The sequence below is a fragment of the Temnothorax longispinosus genome, chromosome 3 (genome assembly GCF_030848805.1).
Source record: "Temnothorax longispinosus isolate EJ_2023e chromosome 3, Tlon_JGU_v1, whole genome shotgun sequence".
Taxonomy (NCBI): domain Eukaryota; kingdom Metazoa; phylum Arthropoda; class Insecta; order Hymenoptera; family Formicidae; genus Temnothorax; species Temnothorax longispinosus.
In genome coordinates, this window is record NC_092360.1 from 8,768,225 (window position 1) to 8,790,648 (window position 22,424).

General features: G+C 35.3%; 5 protein-coding genes and 1 non-coding gene across 10 annotated transcripts; 2 read left to right on the forward strand and 4 right to left on the reverse strand.

The window, feature by feature from the left end:
- Window positions 1–514: 514 nt before the first annotated feature.
- Window positions 515–4,225, forward strand: LOC139809801 (uncharacterized). 2 transcript variants are annotated; one of them, XM_071773005.1, is made up of 8 exons: window positions 515–692; window positions 805–983; window positions 1,727–2,097; window positions 2,178–2,561; window positions 2,687–2,737; window positions 3,615–3,677; window positions 3,743–3,819; window positions 3,887–4,225. In XM_071773005.1, the coding sequence occupies exons 3-8, from the start codon at window positions 1,744–1,746 to the stop codon at window positions 3,903–3,905; spliced, it is 948 nt and encodes a 315-aa protein (XP_071629106.1). In that variant the 5' UTR covers window positions 515–692; window positions 805–983; window positions 1,727–1,743; the 3' UTR covers window positions 3,906–4,225. The 2 variants fall into 2 exon arrangements, with proteins under 2 accessions (XP_071629106.1, XP_071629105.1); XM_071773004.1 differs by lacking the exon at window positions 805–983 and having other exon boundaries at window positions 516–692.
- Window positions 4,226–5,922: 1,697 nt separating this feature from the next.
- On the forward strand, window positions 5,923–12,395 carry LOC139809747 (putative helicase MOV-10). 2 transcript variants are annotated; one of them, XM_071772894.1, is made up of 12 exons: window positions 5,923–6,442; window positions 6,509–6,655; window positions 6,898–6,985; window positions 7,583–8,038; window positions 9,126–9,290; window positions 9,366–9,522; window positions 9,618–9,754; window positions 9,960–10,082; window positions 10,325–10,540; window positions 10,616–10,888; window positions 11,005–11,299; window positions 11,718–12,395. In XM_071772894.1, exons 3-12 carry the CDS (start codon window positions 6,954–6,956, stop codon window positions 12,060–12,062), a joined length of 2,199 nt encoding a protein of 732 aa, XP_071628995.1. In that variant the 5' UTR covers window positions 5,923–6,442; window positions 6,509–6,655; window positions 6,898–6,953; the 3' UTR covers window positions 12,063–12,395. The 2 variants fall into 2 exon arrangements, with proteins under 2 accessions (XP_071628995.1, XP_071628994.1); XM_071772893.1 differs by having other exon boundaries at window positions 5,923–6,655.
- A 482-nt stretch (window positions 12,396–12,877) lies between these two features.
- Window positions 12,878–15,237, reverse strand: Pig-u (phosphatidylinositol glycan anchor biosynthesis class U). 2 transcript variants are annotated; one of them, XM_071772895.1, is made up of 4 exons: window positions 14,675–15,237; window positions 14,104–14,306; window positions 13,329–14,016; window positions 12,878–13,238 (listed from the first exon to the last, which is right to left on the reverse strand). In XM_071772895.1, the coding sequence occupies exons 1-4, from the start codon at window positions 14,802–14,804 to the stop codon at window positions 12,985–12,987; spliced, it is 1,275 nt and encodes a 424-aa protein (XP_071628996.1). In that variant the 5' UTR covers window positions 14,805–15,237; the 3' UTR covers window positions 12,878–12,984. The 2 variants fall into 2 exon arrangements, with proteins under 2 accessions (XP_071628996.1, XP_071628997.1); XM_071772896.1 differs by having other exon boundaries at window positions 14,606–14,747.
- A 784-nt stretch (window positions 15,238–16,021) lies between these two features.
- LOC139810843 (U6 spliceosomal RNA) lies at window positions 16,022–16,128 on the reverse strand. The gene has a single exon (XR_011731498.1). It is a non-coding gene; the product is annotated as a U6 spliceosomal RNA (small nuclear RNA).
- A 788-nt stretch (window positions 16,129–16,916) lies between these two features.
- Window positions 16,917–19,284, reverse strand: LOC139809733 (WD repeat domain phosphoinositide-interacting protein 4). The gene is made up of 7 exons (XM_071772872.1): window positions 18,968–19,284; window positions 18,625–18,892; window positions 18,298–18,538; window positions 17,805–17,953; window positions 17,596–17,697; window positions 17,386–17,504; window positions 16,917–17,298 (listed from the first exon to the last, which is right to left on the reverse strand). The coding sequence occupies exons 1-7, from the start codon at window positions 19,011–19,013 to the stop codon at window positions 17,189–17,191; spliced, it is 1,035 nt and encodes a 344-aa protein (XP_071628973.1). The 5' UTR covers window positions 19,014–19,284; the 3' UTR covers window positions 16,917–17,188.
- Window positions 19,285–20,006: 722 nt separating this feature from the next.
- Window positions 20,007–22,223, reverse strand: LOC139809732 (uncharacterized). Of its 2 annotated transcripts, none has more exons than XM_071772871.1 (6): window positions 22,147–22,223; window positions 21,803–21,935; window positions 21,402–21,557; window positions 21,039–21,303; window positions 20,485–20,970; window positions 20,007–20,403 (listed from the first exon to the last, which is right to left on the reverse strand). In XM_071772871.1, the coding sequence occupies exons 2-6, from the start codon at window positions 21,917–21,919 to the stop codon at window positions 20,156–20,158; spliced, it is 1,272 nt and encodes a 423-aa protein (XP_071628972.1). In that variant the 5' UTR covers window positions 21,920–21,935; window positions 22,147–22,223; the 3' UTR covers window positions 20,007–20,155. The 2 variants fall into 2 exon arrangements, with proteins under 2 accessions (XP_071628972.1, XP_071628971.1); XM_071772870.1 differs by having other exon boundaries at window positions 22,048–22,197.
- Window positions 22,224–22,424: the final 201 nt, after the last annotated feature.

Below are 22,424 nucleotides of genomic sequence, written 5' to 3' on the forward strand. Positions count from 1 at the left end.
GCTAGGTCTACAATGCGAGTCGTAAAGTCGTGAGTCATAAGAATTGACCAATCACAATCGAATTTGAGGAGAATAATCGACTGTGATTGGTCAATTCTTACGACTCACAACTTTACGACTCGCATTGTAGACCTAGCATAACCGTCGGTTAAGCTAACCGGGATCCCTAGCGTATCCTAGAATCCCTAATGCTGGGTCTACAATGCGAGTCGCAAAGTCGTGAGTCGCAAGAATTGACTAATCACAGTCAAATTTGAGGAGAATAATCGACTGTGATTGGTCAATTCTTACGACTCACGACTTTACGACTCGCATTGTAGACCTAGCATAGCATAAGTTTGGCCATGGTTTTTACACCATGGCATGGCAATGGCCGCGTTCAGCAGACCAAACCGCTCAGTAGCAGTCGAACGTGATTGGCTCTTACTTTTAGAACCAACCAATCAACGCAGAGTGTTGATAAGACGACACTCAACAGTTGTGTCTGCAGAACGCGGCCAATGTGGACGTGGCACTTGGCGATTGATAACGATCAATGACGGAATACGGAACACAGATAATAGCAGAATAGCAGATCCGCCTTTGTTCACGCCCGATCGTTGCATGTATCTCAAATTTTTAAATATTCTGCATCGAACGAGCGGAGTCTTATTTTCAAAAAACAACAATCTTGTATTTTCAACGGTCATCAGGTAAGCGCGTTAGATAACTTAATTGTTTGAACTAACCGCACTTTTCGGCTGATTTCCTTACTGCCTCTTGATTCGTAGCATCTAGAAAAAACTTTGCAAAAATTTTTTGCAGCAAAAGAAGAAATTTATCTTTTCATCCGAGAAATGGGTATCGCAAAACTGGACACGTTTCAATCATTTTTCGAAGATGTAGAGTCGCTTTGCGAAGTAGCTTTTATCACAGATCTGACCTGTCACCTAAATACTTTGAACTTGAAGCTCCAACAGACTAATCAAACAATATCTGAATTAGTGAGTCACGTTGATTCGTTCCGTGCACGATTAAAATTAATTTCAAGTCATTTGAAAAGAAATAGTTTTGTCCTTTCTTTCTTGCAGCGTTCTTGTTGAAGAACATGGCACAAAGTGTGGTTTTAAAAAATATGCGTATTAATTAATTTATTAATTACACAATTTGATACACGATTCCGCGATTTTAAATTGTTGAAAAAAAAGATCTTGTGCTTTATGAAAGTTCTCGAACTGTTCCTACAGCTGAGCAGAGTATTTTGATTATCAATTGGAACTTTGCGATTTGCAAAGTGATATGTAGTCACTGAAATCGCCAGCGGAAACAGGCGCAGAGTTCTTCAAAATTTTGAACAAAGACAAGTATCCCCAATTGCAAAAGTACCTATGCAAATTTTTATTTTCGAAGATAAAGCGCATAAAATCGAGTGCACGGTCTTCTTTAAATGATACATCGTTATCCTCACTAATGCGAGTAAATTCATCAAGAATTGACGTAGATGTTTCGTCCTTGAGAGTGACGAAATGTTAAACATATTTTTTCCTTTTATCGATATACGAATTTATTTCTTTTATGTATATATTATTGACTCAAGCATTTCACATACATTCTATGTAAATTGCGGCATAATCTTATAAAGATTATATCGCATTTTTTATCTCAGCACATATTATACAGATATAAATTTAAGAATAAATTAAAATTAAGATTTTGAAAGAAGACTAATATTACTCTTTTTTTTTAGTAAGCTTCACATTCATCATGGAAGCACACGCGCGTGCTCCAGATCCTTTAACGAAAGATGGTGACATGGCCAGCAACTGGCAATGCTGGAAAGAAGATTTCATTATATTTATGAAAGTAACTGGATATATGGATAAACCCAATGAAATCCGTGCGAATCTTTTAAAAAATCGGATCGGAAAAGTTGGTATCGAGGCAATACAAAATATATCTTTTGACAATATGCAAGATAAAGATGATATGGACATATTGATTAAAAAGCTCGAGGAATACTTTAATCCACCAAAAAATGAAGTGGTTGAACGGCATCAATTTTTTACAAGATCAAAGAAGCAAAATGAGTCTATTGAACAGTATATAAATATCTTGAAAGTACGTCATATTTGTGATATATATTTTTCTTGTAAATTGTACATATATGTGCCATGTATTCAAGTTTTTGTTATTTATAGGAAAAAGCTAAAACTTGCAATTTTAATGATATAACAGAGAGTATTATACGAGACAAAATCATTCTTGACACTCAAGACAAAATACTACGTAAAAAATTTCTTGAGGCAGTTAATTTAGATTTGTTGAAGCTAGTAGCGATTTACAACGATTTTAACATTAATACTGAAAAGATGAAACAAGTTACTGCAGAAAATAGAGCAGAACCTACAAGTTCTCCACAAAAACCACCGGATAATGATGCGAAGAAAGTTTGTTGGAAATGTAACCATCAGCATCCACACGGAAAATGTTCCGCTTGGGGGTCAAAGTGCACAAAGTGTGGTGATGTAAATCACTTCACTCAATGCTGCAAGAGTCCTAAAATTAAGATGAGTGATAATAAGGTAATGAATTGTTATTTCGAGACAAAGTAATATATTGGTTAAAAATTTCTAAGCATCTGTCAATTTGATCGTTAAAATATATATTGTCATGTCTGTTTGTGTCATGAATGTTTTTAATGTTGTAGGTGAATAAAAATTTACTAGATTCAGTGCAACAAACAAAATGTATCCCAAAGGTAAACAATTCAAAGAATAATTAACAAATTACTTACATGTTCTTCTATACCCAGCAAACACAGAATACACCAAATGCGCAATTTGGTATCAAATTGCGCACTCGGTGTATTCTGTGTTTGCTGGATATGTGCATGCATAAGATGTATTGGGTGTGTTCCACTTAACGCTCGCAACGCTCGTGGAATTATTTCATCCTTATTGTTTATTAAATGTTAAACAAGGACGAAATGATGCTCGCGAGCGTTGTGAGCGTTAAGTGGAACGCACCCATCGTGCAATATGATTGTATAATATATGTGTAAAATACACATTTAAATTTTAAAAATATTGTATAATTAATCATGTAGTAAAGATAATTAAGGTAGTTTTTAATCAATAAAACATCCTGATTTTAATTCAAAAATATGGCCTGACCTCAGTGTTGGAATCAGGTGCCATATTTTCAACAAGAAGAAGAATAAATGTGGCCAGTTGGGTCGATTAAAAACTACCTGCGTTAATTTTATTTACTGGCGAAGCAAAGTCATTGTTTTAGTAAAGATAATGCCCTATTTTTATAAAATATGATTTTATTTTATTTACATATAACGAAAATATAACAAAGTATTTTTGACATATATGTTTTGAGTATGTATATACACGAAAAATTTAAAAAGAAAATAATGATTTATTTTAATATTAATAAAATTATTAAAAGTTATAACAATTTTCAATATCTCAAAGCAAAAAAAAATAAGATTTAAATGAAAATCGTTACAAGTAAAAATATATGTAAAAATATATAAAGAAATAAGATGGAAATGAAATTCGTTACAAGTAAAAATAGATGTAAAATTTTTAAACATTTAATATCATAGAGATAATTTTATGTTGTAGAAAAATAAATGGAATAATGAAGCAGATTCCGCAGTTAAAACTACAGATTCAATGACTAAAATGGTATTTACTCCTCGTAAATCAACTGACTATGTGATAAGATTAATTATAGATAAGATATTTTCCAGATCAATCTTCCTGATATACCAACATCTAGCAATGCTGCAAATCCAGCTGTCGGGAATGACCCTTCAAAAAACAGACGGTAATTGAAAACTTGATAATTAAAAACCGATGTCATATATAAAACTAATAACGACCATAACTTTTAGCAAAAAAAAGAACGTGTAGATGCTGCTCAAGTGCCGACCGATTTTTTGCTACATGTTACAAGACATGAAGCAGCGCATAACTCACCAACATTCAGAAAGGAGCGAACATCACACTGTTTCCACTGGTAGGATTAATAACAACATCGTGTTGATGCGCTATTTGGCACTCACTATTTGGCACTCTTTATTTTATACTTTCTATAACTGTATTTCTCAACTCTAAGAATCGCAATAAATTAAATTAAATTAAAAATCTCTTCCAAGTCAACCAACGAGGCCGAGCTAGACCTCGCAATTGTGCGAACTTCAATAAATTAAACGATTTTGATTACAAAATAAGTGTTGTGGATTGAACTCCCAGAACCACGAAACATATATATATATATATATATATATATATATATATATATATATATATATAATAAAACAAAATTTATTACATATTGTGTTAGTCATACAATGTTAATCAATTATATATGAAATGGTTAAATAAATCATCTCTATTATTTAACACAAAAATTAAATTCTTTAAATCAGTCTTATTTATTTAACACACAAATTTTAGTACAAACAATATAATACACACATTATTAAATATTTATAAAAATATAAAGTTTTGCTATTGTCCACTGAAAAAAGAATTCACAGGCTTCTTTTCTCCACATAGGTATCTCAGTCTCTTTATCACAGTATGAGTTATTGCTTAAACTACAATAATTATTTGGTTCACATGAACAAACTTGCACATTTAAAGAACCTTCATCAAAAGAATTCACAGGCATCTTTTCCCCACATATCTCAGTCTCTTTATCACAATTAATCTATTATTTATAATACACAATCTTCCATGACCCGCACATGCGCGCATAGACAAAAACAGAAGAGGCCCACATGCAGCGTTTTCTTTCTATTCCTCTATCGCTTTTTCTAAGGTTTGTTCTTTGTAGCTGAACTGGCTGTATTAGTTCAGAAAGTGTACACTAAAGCGTTTTTTGTAGCAGAATTGGTAAAAGTGTTGCCGTTCTTATGGCTCCTGCACACAGGACGCGGCAGCGCGGCATTGCGGCAACGCGGCACCGCGGTAACCAATCACCATCTGCCTTTCCGTACTACTTTCAAAAGTAGAACGGAAAGGCAAGACGGTAATTGGTTACCGCGGTGCCGCGTTGCCGGAATGCCGCGCTGCCGCGTCCTGTGTGCAGAAGCCATTAGGGCTGGTTTATAATAGCCGTAACCGTTGATTTAAGCCGTAATCTTTAAGCCTATTTAAATTGACCAATCACAGTCGATTATTCTTCTCACATTCGACTGTGATTGGTCAATTTCTTAAAGATTACGGCTTAAATCAACAGTTACGGCTATTATAAATCAACCCTTAGTAATGCTAATGCTGGGTCTATAATGCGAGTCGCAAAGTCGTGAGTTGCAAGAATTGACCAATCACAGACGAATTTGAGGAGAATAATCGACTGTGATTGGTCAATTCTTGCGACTCACGACTTTGCGACTCGCATTGTAGACCCAGCATAAGACTTCATAGACGCGGAAACGCCATGCGGCAGAGTGCGTTGACCAATCACAAATTTTGATTTTGCCGCAGGCGACTTGCGGCAGCCTTCTGATTGGTCAACGCACTCTACCGCACGGCGTTTCCGCGTCTATGGAGTCTTATGCCCGTGTCACACTACGTATCGCGGATGCGGATCGGATTGGGATTACGGATCGCGGATCGGATATCAGCCAATCACAGATGAGCTGCTCGTCCATGATTGGCTAGATTACGATCCGCGATCCGCAATCTCAATCCGATCCGCGTCCGCGATACGTAGTGTGAAGAGCACTTTAGCATTACAGTGCAAGAGAACTAGTGCAACAGTTCACTGTACTGGGGGTCGATTCTGTATTTTGAGGGTGCCTCCCCATGCAGGACGGAATCTCGGAAAACGGAATCTCGGAATCATTCTGATTGGTTAATCCCATGAGGCTATTGGTTAGCCTCATGGGACTAACCAATCAGAATGATTCCGAGATTCCGTTTTCCGGGATTCTGTCTTGCATGGGGAGGCACCCTGAGACGAGGTGAAAATTACAAAAGTGAACAGATTTACTAGATTTCGACAAATGAAATTGTAGATTCTCTAGTGAATTTCCTCACTTTTGTAATTTTCACCTCGTCCCAAGATACAGAATCGATCCCCAGAAGCCATGAGTGGGACCCAATTAACTGCGTCGCCAATTGGCTGATTTAAAATAAAAATTTCTAATTGGCTAGTTTAGTGGAAAAACTCCAAGCATCGGGGCTGTGAGTGGCTATAGTCAACGGCCGCGTTCAGCAGACACAACTGTTGAGTTCGTCTTATCAACACTCTACGCTGATTGGTTGGTTCTAAAAGTAAGAGCCAATCACGTTCGACTGCTACTGAGAGGCTTGGTCTGCTGAACGCGTCCAATCGCAACGTGGCCAAACGGGATGCTCTCGCTTCCTCCGGCTTCAGCAGCTTCCGCTTCCGCTTCTGCTGAAGGCGCTGAACATCCATTCATTTCGTTTCAAAATACGTGAGCGTCTCGTGGATATCAAGTTCAGTTGGGAGTCCCCGATTAATCTATTTATTTATAAAACAGTGTAATGTGCAAGCTGCAAGAGACAGCAAGAGAATCAAAAATGCATATCGTATAAGATTATGGATGTTGCGTTATAATCTATTAGCATTTTTATAACCTCGGAAATAGTACCGTGGCTATTTGATTGCCGTGATAACTCACGTGAATGTAAGTACCCTGTATATTTATTTCGTATCGTACAATACCTGCTATATGTGGGTAAACAAAACGTATAACAAAGAAATAAAAAAGAAAAGTATTTACTTGGAGACACATTTTTCATATTTTGATGTGAAATTTCTGACCACTTACAATTCTGTTATAAATATCTGTGCAGATGTATTTGTGCAGAATTGAAAAACATTTAAATATTCTTTTTTTTCTGTATGTACATATAAAATTGTTTTTAGGTCCAATTTGACGCTTTTATCTTACTTGGCAATTTTAACAAATATTTACTTTCATCATGCAGAGGAGACAGGAACGCGAAGATTTTATGTAAGAAAAGTTATAATTTATAATATTATGATATTAGAGATATATACCATTTTAACCCTCAAGCACCTCACTTTCTGGGCCATCCCTTAAGCCCAGGTCTACAATAGGTGTTTTAAGTCCTAAACCCAAGAAATTGATCAATCACTTTCGAATTTGAGGAGAGTAATCGACTGTGAGCGATTAATTTTTTAAGGTTTAGGACTTGGGGCCAGTTTCACAAACGCCGGTTAACTTTTAACCTTAGGTTAACTTAATCTTTGTCTCTTTTTAACGTTCCCCTTAGACAGAGACAGAGTGAATTAACCAAGGGTTAAAAGTGAACCGACATTTGTAAAACTACGCCTTAAAACACCTATTGTAGACCTGGACTAACCGCACATGGGTTAGCGAGACTTACATATGTGTGTTTGAGAGTCAATTAACTGATTGATAACTTCTAAATATTATATTATGAAACATAGCTTTTAAATGTAACAGAATATACAATTTGTTAATAATATTTCATGTTATAAATTAATACTGTGCACATTCATGCAAAAGTGTTTACTTTTATTAAGCTAGTTATTTATTGTATCATTAAATTTTATTAAATTTCAGGTCTATTACCGCACCTGCATTAATGCCAAAGCTTATGTTGCCATATGTTTTTATCCCATCTCAGTTATGTAGTGCATTAAAAAGTATATATTGTCCAAAAGGGGACTCTATTTCTCGTTCAAATCTACATAACAATTATAAAAAGTGCATTAAAAGTTTGTCTAATGTACGAACAATAATTCAGCGGGATTATTTAAGCGTATTGAAAATATGCTTATATCTAATACAATTTGAAGAAGATCTCGAATTAGGACGGTTTAGATTGTTAAACCATACAGTTGAGACGTCTGATTTAGAAAATTGTTTTATTATCAGCCTGAAATCTTTGAATGGTGATCTTCATGTAATTAAACCAGACTGTGAAGTAGACATCAGAGATAATACAAAAAAAGTAATTTTTGCAAAAGTCGTGAAAGTGGTAGGAAATGATGTAATAATAAAGCCCTATGATTCTGAGTAAGTTTGCTACAATTTTATTTTAATAATGCTTTAATATTTTTTTATTATTTTTACAAATATCTATATACAATATATATAAATACACACATGCACACACACACCACACACACATGTATATATGTGCATCCTTATTGGCATAAAGTATCTCTTGATTTCTTTTTTTCTTTTATATTTTTTATTTGTATTTCCATTTTGCAAGAACGCAGTATCACAACGTATTATTGAGTCATTTTGGATTTGGTTTGAATACTTGCTTCCAATATGTGAACTAATATCTTTATTTACAATTCTTTATATATGAAATGGCAAGATATGAAAGTTAAACTGAGTCTTTTGTTTAACATATAACTACTTTACCATTAAGCTATTCAGCTATTCAGTCTACCCTACATATTTTAACATTTGTGTAAATATATTTAGTCTTTATAGCAATGTAATATAATAGTGTAATTGAAGGATACAGGAGAAAAATGCAATTTTAAAATTCAAGACATTAGATATCTTAGGAGGCTATTGAAAAAAGTACTGGCAGTGAATATGCATAGTGTTTACATTGTATGTTGAGCTTTGTTGGATCTTTTTCACAAGCGCGTCGGATTATGATCGTTTTTCCCCAGCACGGTACATCTTTCGGCCTTATTTTGTAAATGAATTGTAACTTCTTGATGAAAACAGATAAGATTTATAAAAGGTCTTTGAAAATGTCACAAGATAAGCATGATCAGATCAATTTTAACAAAAAGTGGACTTTGATCATTTTTTCCCTGTACCCTTCACTTATGATGGAAACAGAGACATATATTAATATATAATATGTATGTCAGGCGCAAAGACCGAAAACGTTCATCGAGCGAAAAACCGACCACAGCGCGTTATATATCGCGTGGTTCAAATATATCCATATATCCAAAAAGGCTACAACGCGATATTCGTATCGTGGCACTTCAAAAAACACAACGCGTTCTGGCAATGCGAAAATGCCACAACGCGACAAGTCGGTTTTTTCGTTCAGCGTTTTCGGTCCTTGAGCCTAACATACATAATATGTAACATAAATAATATAATAATTTTATATATCATTTAGAAATGCAAAAACATTGAAAATGAAGGAGAAAAGATTTAATATAAATTTTGTGGACCGACATTGGTCATTGAGATGCTGTCATTATGCATTAGAGATAGTAAGCAAATGCAATTGGATTGAGATTGTATATCCACAATTGAGGACAAATTGCATAGATATGGAAATGTAAGTTTTAAAATCGAATATTTTATTATTTGGAATCATATCGTCATCATAACTCGTAACATATGTGTTATATAGCGATATTGAATGGATAAATGCTGATATGAAGGAAAATGAACCACAGAAGCAAGCAGTGAGGAAGATACTGAATAAGACAGCATACCCTGCACCTTATATAATTTTTGGTCCCCCTGGTACCGGAAAGACAGCGACATTAGTTGAAACTATATGTCAGGTAATTTCTTTGTTAGATCTAACACATTGAGCTAAGTTATTTTTTTAATTTTAATTTTTTTCTGTTTTTTTTAATTTTAATTTTTTGGTTGATAGATTGTGAGACACTTTCCGACGAAAAATATATTGGTGTGCACATCATCTAATGCAGCAGCTGATGAAATCACGAAAAGATTGATAAAATATATTCCAACAAATTTGATATATCGAATGTATGCTCCATCTAGAGAATGGTAAAAAATTTATTTTCGTTGCAGTTTTTCTCGTTTCCGTTTTTTTTTACAAATACCGTAATTAACATTGCACAAGTAAAAGTTTGTCTTTAAATTTGATTTTTATTTGTAATGATCACACAATTTCGCTTACGGCATAAATTTTATGAAGGGTGACAAAACACAATATAAATATACGAATTGAATTTTGTCTGTTGAAAAACAGGTCGACTGTGAAGAATGAAATTCAATCATGTGCGAATTTTGTTCAAGAAACTACTCTCTTTTTGTCAAAAGAGTTACTGTTACGGAAAAAAATTATTATTACAACATTAGTATCATCTGTAAGGTATGTATTTGACATGTTGTTCTATTTTCTTTTGTGTATGTATATGTTATTTTAGATATGCAGTCAAAATTTTTACTTTTAATAGTTATAATTTCTATATGATTAAATAAAATTAATTATACATATATGTAATTCTTTATATGAACATTGTTTAGATATAGAGATACTTCTTAATTAAATTGATATTGTTAAATTAAATTTCTATAGAAGATATTTGACATGTCATGTATCGTTTATTACAGATTGATTGATGTAAATTTTCGGGAAAATCATTTTTCTTACATAATTATTGATGAGGCAAGTCAAGCGATTGAACCAGAGATGTTGATTCCTCTCGCGATAACAAATAAAGAATCTGATGAGAAGACTAGATTTTATCCACAAATTGTTATCGCAGGTGATCCTTATCAATTGGGACCTGTTGTTTGTTGCAAAAGGATTGAGCATCTTCTCGGCAAGTTTTTTCAAAATGCACTAAATGTCGTGTAATCTGTATATTTTTTTACTATTTAATTTATTACCCTAACAGGAAGATCCATGTTAGAAAGATTAATGGACGATTGTGATCCGTATAAAAAGCAGGATAGAACATATAATCCGAACTATATAACGAAATTAGTTCAAAATTTCCGTAGTCACGAAAATCTTTTACACGTGTCAAATAAACAATTTTATTGTGGTGACTTAAAGATCTGTGGAGGAGCCGATATACGAATGGCGTTGAACTGGTCACAATTGCCCAATAAAAATTTTCCTATGATATTCCAAGAAGTTTTAGGCACAGAAACAAGATCTGTAAACCGAAGGTTAATATATTTAAGTATATGCAAACTTTGTTACAATTGTCTTAAATCAGGATCAAATTTTTATATAATTAATTTGTCTGCAAAATTGCATAAACATAAGCGTGATACATTTGCAGTGTCTGCAACACCGCCGAAGTACTGGCGGTACTAATGTATGTGAGTATCCTGATTAAGGAGAAATTTGGAAAACACGTGATAACACCAAAGGATATCGGGATCGTAACGCCTTTTAAACAACAGCAACTAGATATTATTTATCATCTAGAAGCTATGAAGATAAAAGGCATAACTGTGGGAACAGTCGAAACATTTCAGGGACAAGAACGAAATGTGATGATTTTATCCACGGTACGATCTAAAGCCTTCGAACACAATGATAAAGAACACATTGGTTTCTTATCCAATCCAAAGGTATGTTATTCATTACATGTACTATGAACCTAGAATCCGTTAACTGTGAGTTAATTACTCTCACATAGAATCACCGTAGCATCACCCCGAATTATATGTGTGTATATATACATATATCATCATCATGGGGGGATACACATAGCAGTTGCCACCAGTTGCCATGTGCGAACCAACAGTTTAACGTCTCTTTCGAAAGACGGAGCTCAGTTTCTCCGCACGAGAGTCCCCTATTTACTTCCCGTACGGGGAGTGCTGTTTAAAGTATTAAAATTTTTGTGATTAAAGTAGACTCGAACATATATGTATATATATTATTAATTATTTATAATTCGGGGTGATGTGTGTGTGTGTGTGTGTGTGTGTGCGCGTATATATGTATATGTATATGTAAAATTATATGTAATTTTTTTTTTTCTAGAGATTTAATGTTGCTTTAACACGTGCAAAAGCACTTATGATAATAATAGGAAATCCAAATATACTCTGCAAAAATGAACATTGGGAAGTACTTTGGAAATACTGCAAAAAACATAACGCAAATATTCCCTTTGAACAGTTGCCATTAAACAAGGATGTAATAGCGAAATTGAAAGGCAATTCTAAAGTTAAGTCGTGTAATGGCAGTGGCCCATCAAGGGCAACGGAGTTATCCGTTACTGTAGAGCTTGGGGAAGAAAATAGAACAAAAACATTTGATGAACTTGTGCGTAAAATGGAAAATTTAAAGTTAAAGAGAGAAAATTTAAAGTCAAAGAAAGATTAAAAATAACGACCGATTCATATAGGATTTAGGCATTATTGCATTTTTTACGAGTGCACGTATATCATACATTGGTTTGATACATCATTTTATTAACGTTTTAATTTTAATCATTTTAAAGTTACCTAAAAATCAGTATTAAGCGTAACATAATTAAAGATCATTGTTTTTAAGTTGCCTTGCCCGAAAGGGGTAAAAATATTAGTATTCAGTATGAAGTCCAAGGTTAAACGTCATTATTTTGTTAAGTGTAAGGGTTGATCACAGTACAAAGATATCAGTATTACTAAATATTAAGTACGAGACAGATATACGAGAACACGATTGTTTAATATCTCTCTGATAATATTTGGATTGTTTTATAGATTGATCATATACACAAAAATTTTTCGGGGGTAGTATGTGATATCAAGTAATTTTACGAAAAAAACTAGGGAATATATATGTATAATGTATATATAGGTATAAATAGTATAAAAGATAGCAGTGCAGTATATAATGTATAATTGATGTACAATATATAATGCTATTAATCTACAATTTAAAAATTACTATATAATAATTAGTTTTAAAGTAAATAGTAAGTTTTATATAAAAGATTTTAAATAGTTTTTGCACTGATCATATGAAAATGAATTTTTATGTAAAAAATTTGATTTTTTAATCATGTACACGTTTATAATTTTAACTATAAAACATATCGTATCATTTTAGTATGTATTTTAGAAGTAAGCGAGTTTTATACTGTAAATTCGTACTGTGATATTGTAAACATTTTAAACGAATGAACGCATGTATCAATCAAAATAAAAGCAGACTTTTGTAAAAAACTATTTTTATTTATAACAAATGATTCAAAGACATGTATCACTTGTCACTGTTCATCGGCAGGGTATTATACATTTCGATCTAAAAAAAACTTATTTTATTCGAGCAGCAGTTTAGCCTCATTTCCGTTAACTTTCTTATTGATACCATGCTGAACTGCAAACTCGTGTTTCACACTGGCAAACAGGATGTCCGTGAGAAGGAAGATTTGCGCTATGGCGAACGCCAGTGTTACCCCAAAGTAGAAATTTGCGTTCGCCGATCTGGAGTAGATCCATTGATGCCACACAGTCGGAGCGAAGACCGTGCAAAACAGTACAAAACAACCTACGATGAATCCTTGTTGCATGTCTGGAAAAAAAAGGCAAGGTAATTGTTAAAACAATTCGTGTCGCTCGGAATTGTACGAATGAAAGTATCAAGAGTTCGACTCTAACTCACGTTGGAACAAGTGCTTCCACAGCGGCAGTAGAGATATATAGAAGCCGACGTCTCCGATGCACGGATAGGACTTGAATATGGCAGCTATCGCTAGGTAGGAGAACGCCAATAGCATCGGATCGCGTCGTAATCGCAGCGCTAGGGGGACTATGTACAGTAAACTGACGTTTATCTGAAAGGACGCGATGAAAAGCCATCTGAAGTGCTCGAACATCTCCGTGAAGAAGTACCAGTACAGTCCGATATTCGGACGTAAGTCGGGAACAGTTAGGATGAAGCCGATGGTACTCCACAAAAACGACCAGCTCCCCATGATGCAGTAAGAAATGGCGAATAGGGCTGCCAGGATGCTCGTAAATGTGACCAGCATCGTAGCAATGCTGGTCTTTCGGTTCTTCGCCGTACTGGCAACGTAAATGGTTGCCGGTACCATGAGCGACACGGGATAAAGTCCTTGCAACGTCAATAACGCTATCGACGCGCAACTCCAGAGCACGGAGCGTCTCGTCATCGACACCAATGCGATTGAGTAGAGTAGATTGGTGAATACCGTGGTCGTCAGGCCAACGCAATTCAATATTATGTACGGGTTGAACAGATACGCTGTGGAAACGTATAACGCGGACGTGCTGGAAACGTCTTTACTAGGCTTCTTAGTCTTGTCCTTCTCCTCTTTTCTCTTCGTTGCCTGTAATTCAAGTTGAAATAAATATCGTATACCTTTTATCACGAAGATTTCAAACTAAACAAGTTTAAATTCTAATACTGTACCAACCAACTCAATTGCATAATGTTTGGCTGCAAGAGCGAGGCACAGAGCAGTGGTTAGGTCGGCAACAACAAACAGCAGAAATAATGCCCACTGAGGTAAGTATTCCTGCATCAAGTCGAACGCGTACAAGCCGATCGGGGTCTCGTGAAACAGATCTCCCTCGTATGGGTCTACGCCGATTTTATGCAGGTAAACTCCTTCGGTTACTGGAAAATCAAGAATGCGTTGAAAACGCGACTGCAAAGTCAATTTGGCGCTAATTAATCAAAACGATATTTAACATCAGAACTACCAGAGCAGTCAGAGCGACTGGTTTATAATTTTTTACGAAAATTACTCAAATTCATAACTGTGTATTTTCTTAAGATCTTCCATGACATTGGTCGCAAATGATCAAATCGATCAATTTATTTTCCCCTTTATCCATTTTTTTCTTTTTTTAAGAAATTAATCGTCGATAGTTCTAATGTTAATATTTCAGCGTTTAAAATACAAACAATCGAACATGACCGTGAGGAAAAACTACGCTCGTCCTGGAGCTGGAGAGCAGGCCGTGCCAGACCCCGCGACTAACCTCTCTTCCAGGAGTTCAAGGCGGTCGACACCTCGACGCGGTTGCCGATGATCTTCTGATACTCGGAGTTCATTATCAGCAGCCTGATGGTGCCGGCCAGGGCGAAATTCGACAGCCACTTTCTCGACATGATCCTTATCCTATCCTATCCTCAACACTACCGCAATCGATTCATCTGTCCCGCTCGCGGACGTAACCTTTATTGTGTGGCACCGGCGTCCGGGAGGGCATTAGTTTCCGACGCGGGACACCTGTTATCGATAAACCGACGCACCTGGCGGACCGTCTTCGCCGTCACTTAATCCGCGCGATACGCCTTCGCATTTATCTCAATTATCGCGCAGCGATCACGCCGCGAACGCGAAGGAGATCGAGACGCCGTTGACACATCGGCGACACTCCCGAATTCCGAATCTCCCGATACGTCGTGCACGATAAAACGCGCGTTCATTCATAATTACGTTTGAAAGAACTGCCGTAATTCGATGGATATTTTATTCGCCTTTGAACACTTAAAATGCCAAGTATCTTATACTGTCAGTAGTCGCTCTATCGTCACTAATAAACGTCACTTATTATTTACAAAAGTGTATTCTATCAAGAATCGATAAAAAGTTATACGAATTTTGATTTTGGTATCAAATAAATTTAATAATTAATTGTGGAGCTACATAAGATGGTTGCGTAATTCCTAAATGTGTTCTAATAATTGTATTATTATTATTATTGTATTTTAATGTGAATTAATTAAGTTGTGTTAAAAATAATCAATCGTTTGTTACAAATAAATTTTTGCTATAGATATTACTTCTAGAAAATTATTAACAAAAAACTTAAACATTAATATACACATATGTTTGAAAACTTTTTTAGTTTGTATAATATTATATCAGTATGATAGCTTCATAAAACTTAGAAAAGAATAATTATAAAAAATACTTTTACTAAAAGAATATACTAAACTAATACTTAAAAATATACTAAAAGAATATTTAAGTAATAAAGAATTTAAAAATTCTTAAGAAAGTATATCTAAAATTTTAATGAAATTTTAATTTATTTCATAATTATTTTAATTATTCATTATGTAATTTCATTGAAACAATTAAATATTCATTTTTAAAATATGTTAATATTTTTCAGTCATACCGACAAAATAAATTTTAATTTTATGTAGACACTAATTATTTCGTAATGCCAATTGCTATTAATTATCAATTATTAATACCATGGAACTAATCGCGCTTTCTTACCACTTCACGAGGACATTTATACTTTTTCGTATAATACTATAATATATTATCATTTAAACTAATAATGAATAAATAATGGATACATACGTATGCAAAAAATGTGGAACGCTTCACGATTTTGCGTGTCATCCTTGCGCAGGGGCCATGCTAATCTTCTCTGTATCGTTCCAATTTTAGTATATGTACTGCCGAAGCAAGTACATAAGTCCATCCTTATAATGTGGCTTATATATTAAATAGCACAAATAAGTGTACTAACGAGAAACAAAGTTGTACATTTTCGCCGTCTAACGGCGAAATCGGGCACTACGTTTGAGACATAACCTTAAAAAAACAGGCGAGAGCGAGAGGTATGTACATTTCATTACATACCGAGTGCTATTGATTACTCCGCAAGTAAAAGTCTTGGATTATTTAATGATCAATCAGACAATATCATTTTTGTAGTCGACGCGATGTTTTAGTGACTTTACAATTTAACGTGCAATTAGTGTGCTCCTAGTTTGAGAATGTAACATTAAAATAAGTCAAATATGTTTGAATAATAAAAACAGCAGCTCCCTTTTGCTTTAAATTGAGTGACGTTCGATAGTGTTTGTTTCTCTGCCCATATAGATCCGTTTGCAGTGATGCGATTGAAAGGATGGAGATACGGTGTGTTTGTCGGAAGTTTCTTCGGACTTATAGGTGCACTCTGTTACGCTTCCATGATACGACCTATGTTGAATCCTGAACCATACAGTATATATCTTCAGAATATTAATAAAGAACCAAGTTCTGCGCAAATAATTATCTCGATTAACAAGAAACTTTTTTTCAGAGAGAATACGAGAACGAGCCTTCTCGGATAGACCTACATAATTTAACTCTGTAAGATTTGTTTCAAGTTCCTGTAAAACTCTTGGATATATTTTAATTGCACGTCACGCAAACTATACTTCCAGAAGTTCTGTAAAGGAAAGGTGATATAAATATAAAAGTTAAATGGGTTATTCGTTGTATAAAATAAATGTCTGTTAATATTTATTAAAGCTGTATAATTACGAAAAGTACATAAGTCACAAAAAGAGATTGTACTCGAGGACCTCCATGGGATATTGACTTTTCCATGACTTGTGCACTTTCTACGTAATCGGCGACTCGATTACCTGTACAATTATCACATATAAGAAATTTCGTTCGTAAACCGACTAGAAATTTCGTTGAAAGTATATAGTCTTGTAACTATACACGCACGCATGCACACGTAGTAGGCCTTGTGTTAAAAGTCTTCGTCGTCGCACACGTCGAGGAAAACATCAAATGCTTGTCGATTGCAATTGCCTTCCGCAGTGAAGACGTACTTGTGAAACGTTCCGTCCATACATACAGCTGAAATTACAATAAAATTAAAAGATAAGGGAAGAAGCGCGCGGTATATCAGCAATATATTTTTTTCATAGAAAATAAATACGCTACCTATCACAGAATTGTGCGTGCCAAACGCGCAAACGCAGGCGCATTCTGGAGGTACTGTGAAGGTAGCCAATGCCCACTGACTCTCGACGTAATTGCCGAGAAAACCCATATTTGAAAAACTAAATAAAAAAAAAACAAGAAAATACATATGAAGTTATGTGTTGTATGGTAAATATTCGTTCGTACGAAAAAGAGCATCAGTTTACATACGTGGATCGTCGATTCAAGCTGGTATTTTTTAGGGCAAATATATGCACTGTTCCTTTGTCGCTTGAGACGCACAAGAACTCCGAGTCTCTACTGAACGTTATGCTAAAAGAAAATATCAAGGAACATTAAGAAACTGAAAAATATTAATTGCATCAACGACAACGCTGTAACGCCAGTCATATATGGCTATATTAATTTTGTATACTGACCAGTAAAGCGTGGCCGGGTCGGCACCGCGCCTCAATTCAACCAATAAACTCCTGCGCACGGAATCCCATACTCTAATTAAAGTTCCCTGAACGGACGCAGTCGCGATCATAGTCCCATTTCCATTAACCGCTAGACATGCCAGTGCACCCTACAGTTATGACAACATATACACACATGAATAATAAATAGTTACTGTAAATAAAAGATTGCTCGCATTATTAATTGTTGAAATAAGTATTAAGTTAAAGCGATTGGAGCATTGGATGGCTTACTAGTCAAGCAGTTCCTTATCAAGCAAAAACAATCTGGATTTGATTCTGGATTTTTCCATCCCACATATAATATAAATATAAAGAATTTTGAGTAGAAAACTATTTTACTTTAATATAAATAAAAGAAACAAAAACAAATTCCAAGGAACGCAGTGAATCTTTACAACATTAAAGTTCCTTAAAGAAAGAAAATCAAAGTAGCGAGAAGAAGTTAAGGTACCTGATGCGCCGAAAGAGTAATGGGAGCACTGGAGCTACCAGCTTCGGTAGCTCCAAGATCCACCAACTGCACGCTACCGAGTTTGTGACCGGGAAAGGCCAGCAATTGTCTCTGCGCTGTCGCGAACGTCGCTATTTCCACCAAGCCCGTTGGATTGTCTCTGGTCTCGAGCGTCAACAACCTCCGTACAGGTGTAGGAAACGAAAAGACGTGGATCTCCCGCTGCAGCGCCACTATCATTCTACGACATAAGAATATTCCTCTATAGAACAAACGTTCCGTACGTAGAAATTTATAGTGGGAAAGGAAAAGCATAGGACTCCATACTTGTCCCTTCGTAATCTGACGGCTTTAATGAGACTGGTAAAGGTGACTTCCATGACAAACTTCTTCAACAGATCGTCATAAATCAGAACCGTGTTATCGGCAAACTTAGCACGATTTCCACCGCCTACGACGGCAATTACGTTTGTTCTCCAGAGCATCTCGGCCATGGAGATGCTTCCCATTAAATCATTATCGAAATGCGCCTTCTCGACCAACGGATCGACGTTATAGATTCTCAATCCAGAGTCCATGCAGCACGTGAAACAACCTGCGAAAGAGAAACGATGTTAATGGGAAAAAAAAACGTATTTTTGCGAGCTTCTGGTCGCAAATTGTAGTTTACCTTGATCCTGATTAAATCTCAGGCTGTGAATGCCTTTCGCAGCCATCGTGACTCTCGCGACTGATCAACAAAGCGTCCGACGGTGCTAATAGGAGCAGTTTTCTCAACAGAATTCGGGGGATTCTCCTTTCTCTTCAGGAAAACCTGATTTTTAACGGCAGTCCGAATGCAGAATCCATGACGCACGGTCAATTTACATGCCGTAGATACTTAAATGTATTCAAATTTCAACACTTCTATTATTTACAGTCAACAAGTGCTTCCTTACACCAGCGACTCCAGCGAGCGGTCGAGCACGACAGCACGACGCGTAGCGCAGAGACGGAGCAAGACAGAGACCGTCGGAAATCGGTCGCGTTACAAAAATCATTAAAAACTGGTACTGAAGTTTCCTCGGTCTTGAAGACTTGAATACCGGCCTTAAGATGCTAATACGGCTCTGTGATTGGTTCATGACATCTTAAGGCAGGGTCTACAATGCGAGTCGTAAAGTCGTAAGTCATAAGAATTGACTAATCACAATCGAATTTGAGGAGAATAATCGACTGTGATTGGTCAATTCTTACGACTCACGACTTTACGACTCGCATTGTAGACCTAGGCTAAGAGCTGCAAGTTGATCGTGTTAAGGCTGATTTATAGAGGCCGTATAATCGCAAATGATTTGTCGCGGAAAGAATTTAAAATTTTAAAATCCAATTCCAAAGTTATACGATGGAAATTACTTTTGAGAACTAAATGACTCCGGTCTTTTTAAGGTGAAGTCGATTCGTAATTGATCTGAGACTGTGTAAATGTAATAACTCGGATAAGTAAACGTTGTCTACGAAAGCCTCTGCAAGTACATACGAGACAATAAAAGCGCTACCAATAATGAAATAATACGATAAAAGCGTATCAATTTTGCAAAACTCGAATTTCGCAATTTGTTAATAGCTTCTAGAAATAAGATCCGATATGGGATTTATAAATAAAAATATTAAAACGCTATTTGACCTATAAACGTATACGATACAATTAAGTAAATATAAAATTGCACTTATTAGAATTAACTCTATATAATTAGATCCATATTATAATTACAATACATTTTATATTATAGTCGATTCTAGTGCAACCTAAATATAACGAACGGCGTGGATTACCGTAACCCACAAGTGTTTGAGGGTTAAGGGAATATCTTTTGTCCTAAGATTTTTTCAAGTATTTAACAACTCTCTTCATCTTGTGGAGCGCCTCGGGTGTCGCTTCAGGATGTGATTGCACAAAACTTATAAGGTATTCACGAACCTCGCGTTTACACAGACGCAATATTATCATAATCTGTTTACCGGTACAGATTTTAATCATATGTAACCAGTATCTATTCAGATGCTCTAAAAGGTCGGCTATCAATTCCTCGGGATCTTGATTATTTTTTGAAGCTGATTCTGGAACTAATACATATATTGTTATGCAAAAGAGGTGATCTCGTGTGCATTATTTACAGCTGAAACAAAAAATCGAAAATTACATACCAGTTTTAAGGGAGAAAATTATAGTCGTCAAAATGCAATCCAGTCTTGGGTCATTCACGTCGCAACAACGCAAACACAACAGCATGTGTGTAATATGGTGAATCATGTTGGCGCCTCCTTGCCGAATTGGATATAAATTATATGACTTTTTGCAAGGTTTCAATATCCTATACATAATCTCCATGAGCTTCAAAAACTTCTCGTCAGTCTTGTCGATTTTAAATTCAGAGAAATTAAATCCAGTAGATTTAAATCCACCATCAGAGGCGCAGTCTACTATGTCAGTTATCACTCCCAGCCAATGTTCGGCAAACTTCCATTCAAACTGACTCGTTTTTCTCTTCGATATCACCTCGCTGAATGATTCTAACATCGCCGAAAACAAGTCGTCTATTCTAAATAGTTTCTCCCAGAAATTTTCAATAACCAACGTATCTACGTCACATATAGATTCAAGCATATTCATCGTGCCTGTTAATAAGTCATCTGCAACAGACATTTCACGATTATATTAATTATGCAAAAGGATTCTTTTGTGCAATTACAGTGCATACCATTTGTCGAGCTCTTTAATATAAAAATTATAGAATCTCCGAAAAATTCGCATTCTGTAAAATAAGCTGTCAAAAAATCCTCTGATTGATGAGCCATGACTTGCCACAAAACTGACTTTAAGATCCTCATAAGTTGAATCAATATTAACGAGTCGTCAGATGTTAAACGTCTCAGGATTTGTGTAACTAGCTCTCGGTCGCGTAATATCGTATTGAAGGCTTCATCACTGCTGCCTACATTGCCGATGATACCTAAGATTATTTCCTGAAAATATATCTTTCGTTATTAAACCGGCCCAAAATTTGTTGTTAAAATTGATTCTGCCGAATTAACAATCGGATGTCATGATTTATAGATCGTACAATTAATCGTGGTTCGTCAGAAGTCATCAGGGTGTTCTTCGCTATGTTAGGAAAATCGTATGATATAAGATGCGACACCACTTCTCCTTCCATACTCAGATCCCACAGAATACACAGCTGATCTTCTAACTCTTTTGTCCAGCCATGCTTGTCAATCTGAAACAAATTACAATACATAAAACACTTTAATCTTAACACATATCTAACAAACAAGATTGAACTTAACAAAAACAATTAAAAAGGAATAGAATAATTTAAAAAAAGAGATTTATATCCGATAAAACAGAATTTCAAAAAATATTGCGCGTAATGTTGCTGTTCAATTCTGTTTCACACCAACTCACACGATATTGTTATATCAAATAGTTAATATGTAAAGAGTAATTTTCCTAAGAAATTACCTCACATAGAGACATCAGAGTTTTGATTATCCATTTGCTACTGCAGAGACTATTATCCAGGGCATCGCCTCTCAACACTTCTAATTCCTGTTCACTGACGTCCTGTGAGTCTATCATGTTTCCTGTCAAGTACCTTCAACATTTTCACATAATCTTAGTGAAAGCAAATACATAATTCAGACCTTATCGTTTGTATGTGTTACATAGTAAAAACGTAAAATTCAATAATAATTGTATGTACATACCAGCTCTATATGTACATACGCAGTTCAATAGGTTAGACTTTAGGTTAGATCTGAGATCTTAATAATCAAGTTATCATAATTCTCTTATTGGTAGATTACCTCGATGCGTCTGCGAGACAGTGCGAGAGAAAGAGAAGGAATCAAGGCGTTTCTTAATTCTTATGCTAGGTCTACAATGCGAGTCGTAAAGTCGTGAGTCGTAAGAATTGACCAATCACAGTCGATTATTCTCCTCAAATTCGATTGTGATTGGTCAATTCTTACGACTCACGATTTCACGACTCGCATTGTAGACCTAGCATATCTCATAAATGCGTATCTTACTTTAGTACAACCGATCACCAGGAAATCTTATAGGTATAAATAATAAATATTTT

Bases quoted from the DNA above. Each gene is read 5' to 3' on its own strand.
- LOC139809732 (XM_071772871.1), bottom strand. From the start codon at position 21,919: ATGATAGACTCACAGGACGTCAGTGAACAGGAATTAGAAGTGTTGAGA. The intron at 20,971-21,038 runs GTATGCACTGTA...TGTCTGTTGCAG, and splicing joins ATTAAAGAGCTCGACAAATG to ATGACTTATTAACAGGCACG. The intron at 20,404-20,484 runs GTATGTAATTTT...TATATGTATTAG, and splicing joins AATTTTCTCCCTTAAAACTG to TTCCAGAATCAGCTTCAAAA.
- LOC139809801 (XM_071773005.1), top strand. From the start codon at position 1,744: ATGGAAGCACACGCGCGTGCTCCAGATCCTTTAACGAAAGATGGTGAC. The intron at 2,098-2,177 runs GTACGTCATATT...TGTTATTTATAG, and splicing joins AGTATATAAATATCTTGAAA to GAAAAAGCTAAAACTTGCAA. The intron at 3,678-3,742 runs GTATTTACTCCT...GATATTTTCCAG, and splicing joins CAGATTCAATGACTAAAATG to ATCAATCTTCCTGATATACC.
- Pig-u (XM_071772895.1), bottom strand. From the start codon at position 14,804: ATGTCGAGAAAGTGGCTGTCGAATTTCGCCCTGGCCGGCACCATCAGG. The intron at 14,017-14,103 runs GTTGGTACAGTA...CTTGAATTACAG, and splicing joins AACATTATGCAATTGAGTTG to GCAACGAAGAGAAAAGAGGA. The intron at 13,239-13,328 runs GTGAGTTAGAGT...TTTTTTTTCCAG, and splicing joins GTGGAAGCACTTGTTCCAAC to ACATGCAACAAGGATTCATC.
- LOC139809747 (XM_071772893.1), top strand. From the start codon at position 6,954: ATGCAGAGGAGACAGGAACGCGAAGATTTTAT. The intron at 8,039-9,125 runs GTAAGTTTGCTA...TATATCATTTAG, and splicing joins ATAAAGCCCTATGATTCTGA to AAATGCAAAAACATTGAAAA. The intron at 11,300-11,717 runs GTATGTTATTCA...TTTTTTTTCTAG, and splicing joins GTTTCTTATCCAATCCAAAG to AGATTTAATGTTGCTTTAAC.
- LOC139809733 (XM_071772872.1), bottom strand. From the start codon at position 19,013: ATGGCTGCGAAAGGCATTCACAGCCTGAGATTTAATCAGGATCAAG. The intron at 17,698-17,804 runs GTCAGTATACAA...ATTTTCTTTTAG, and splicing joins GACCCGGCCACGCTTTACTG to CATAACGTTCAGTAGAGACT. The intron at 17,505-17,595 runs GTATGTAAACTG...TTTTTTATTTAG, and splicing joins AGCTTGAATCGACGATCCAC to TTTTTCAAATATGGGTTTTC.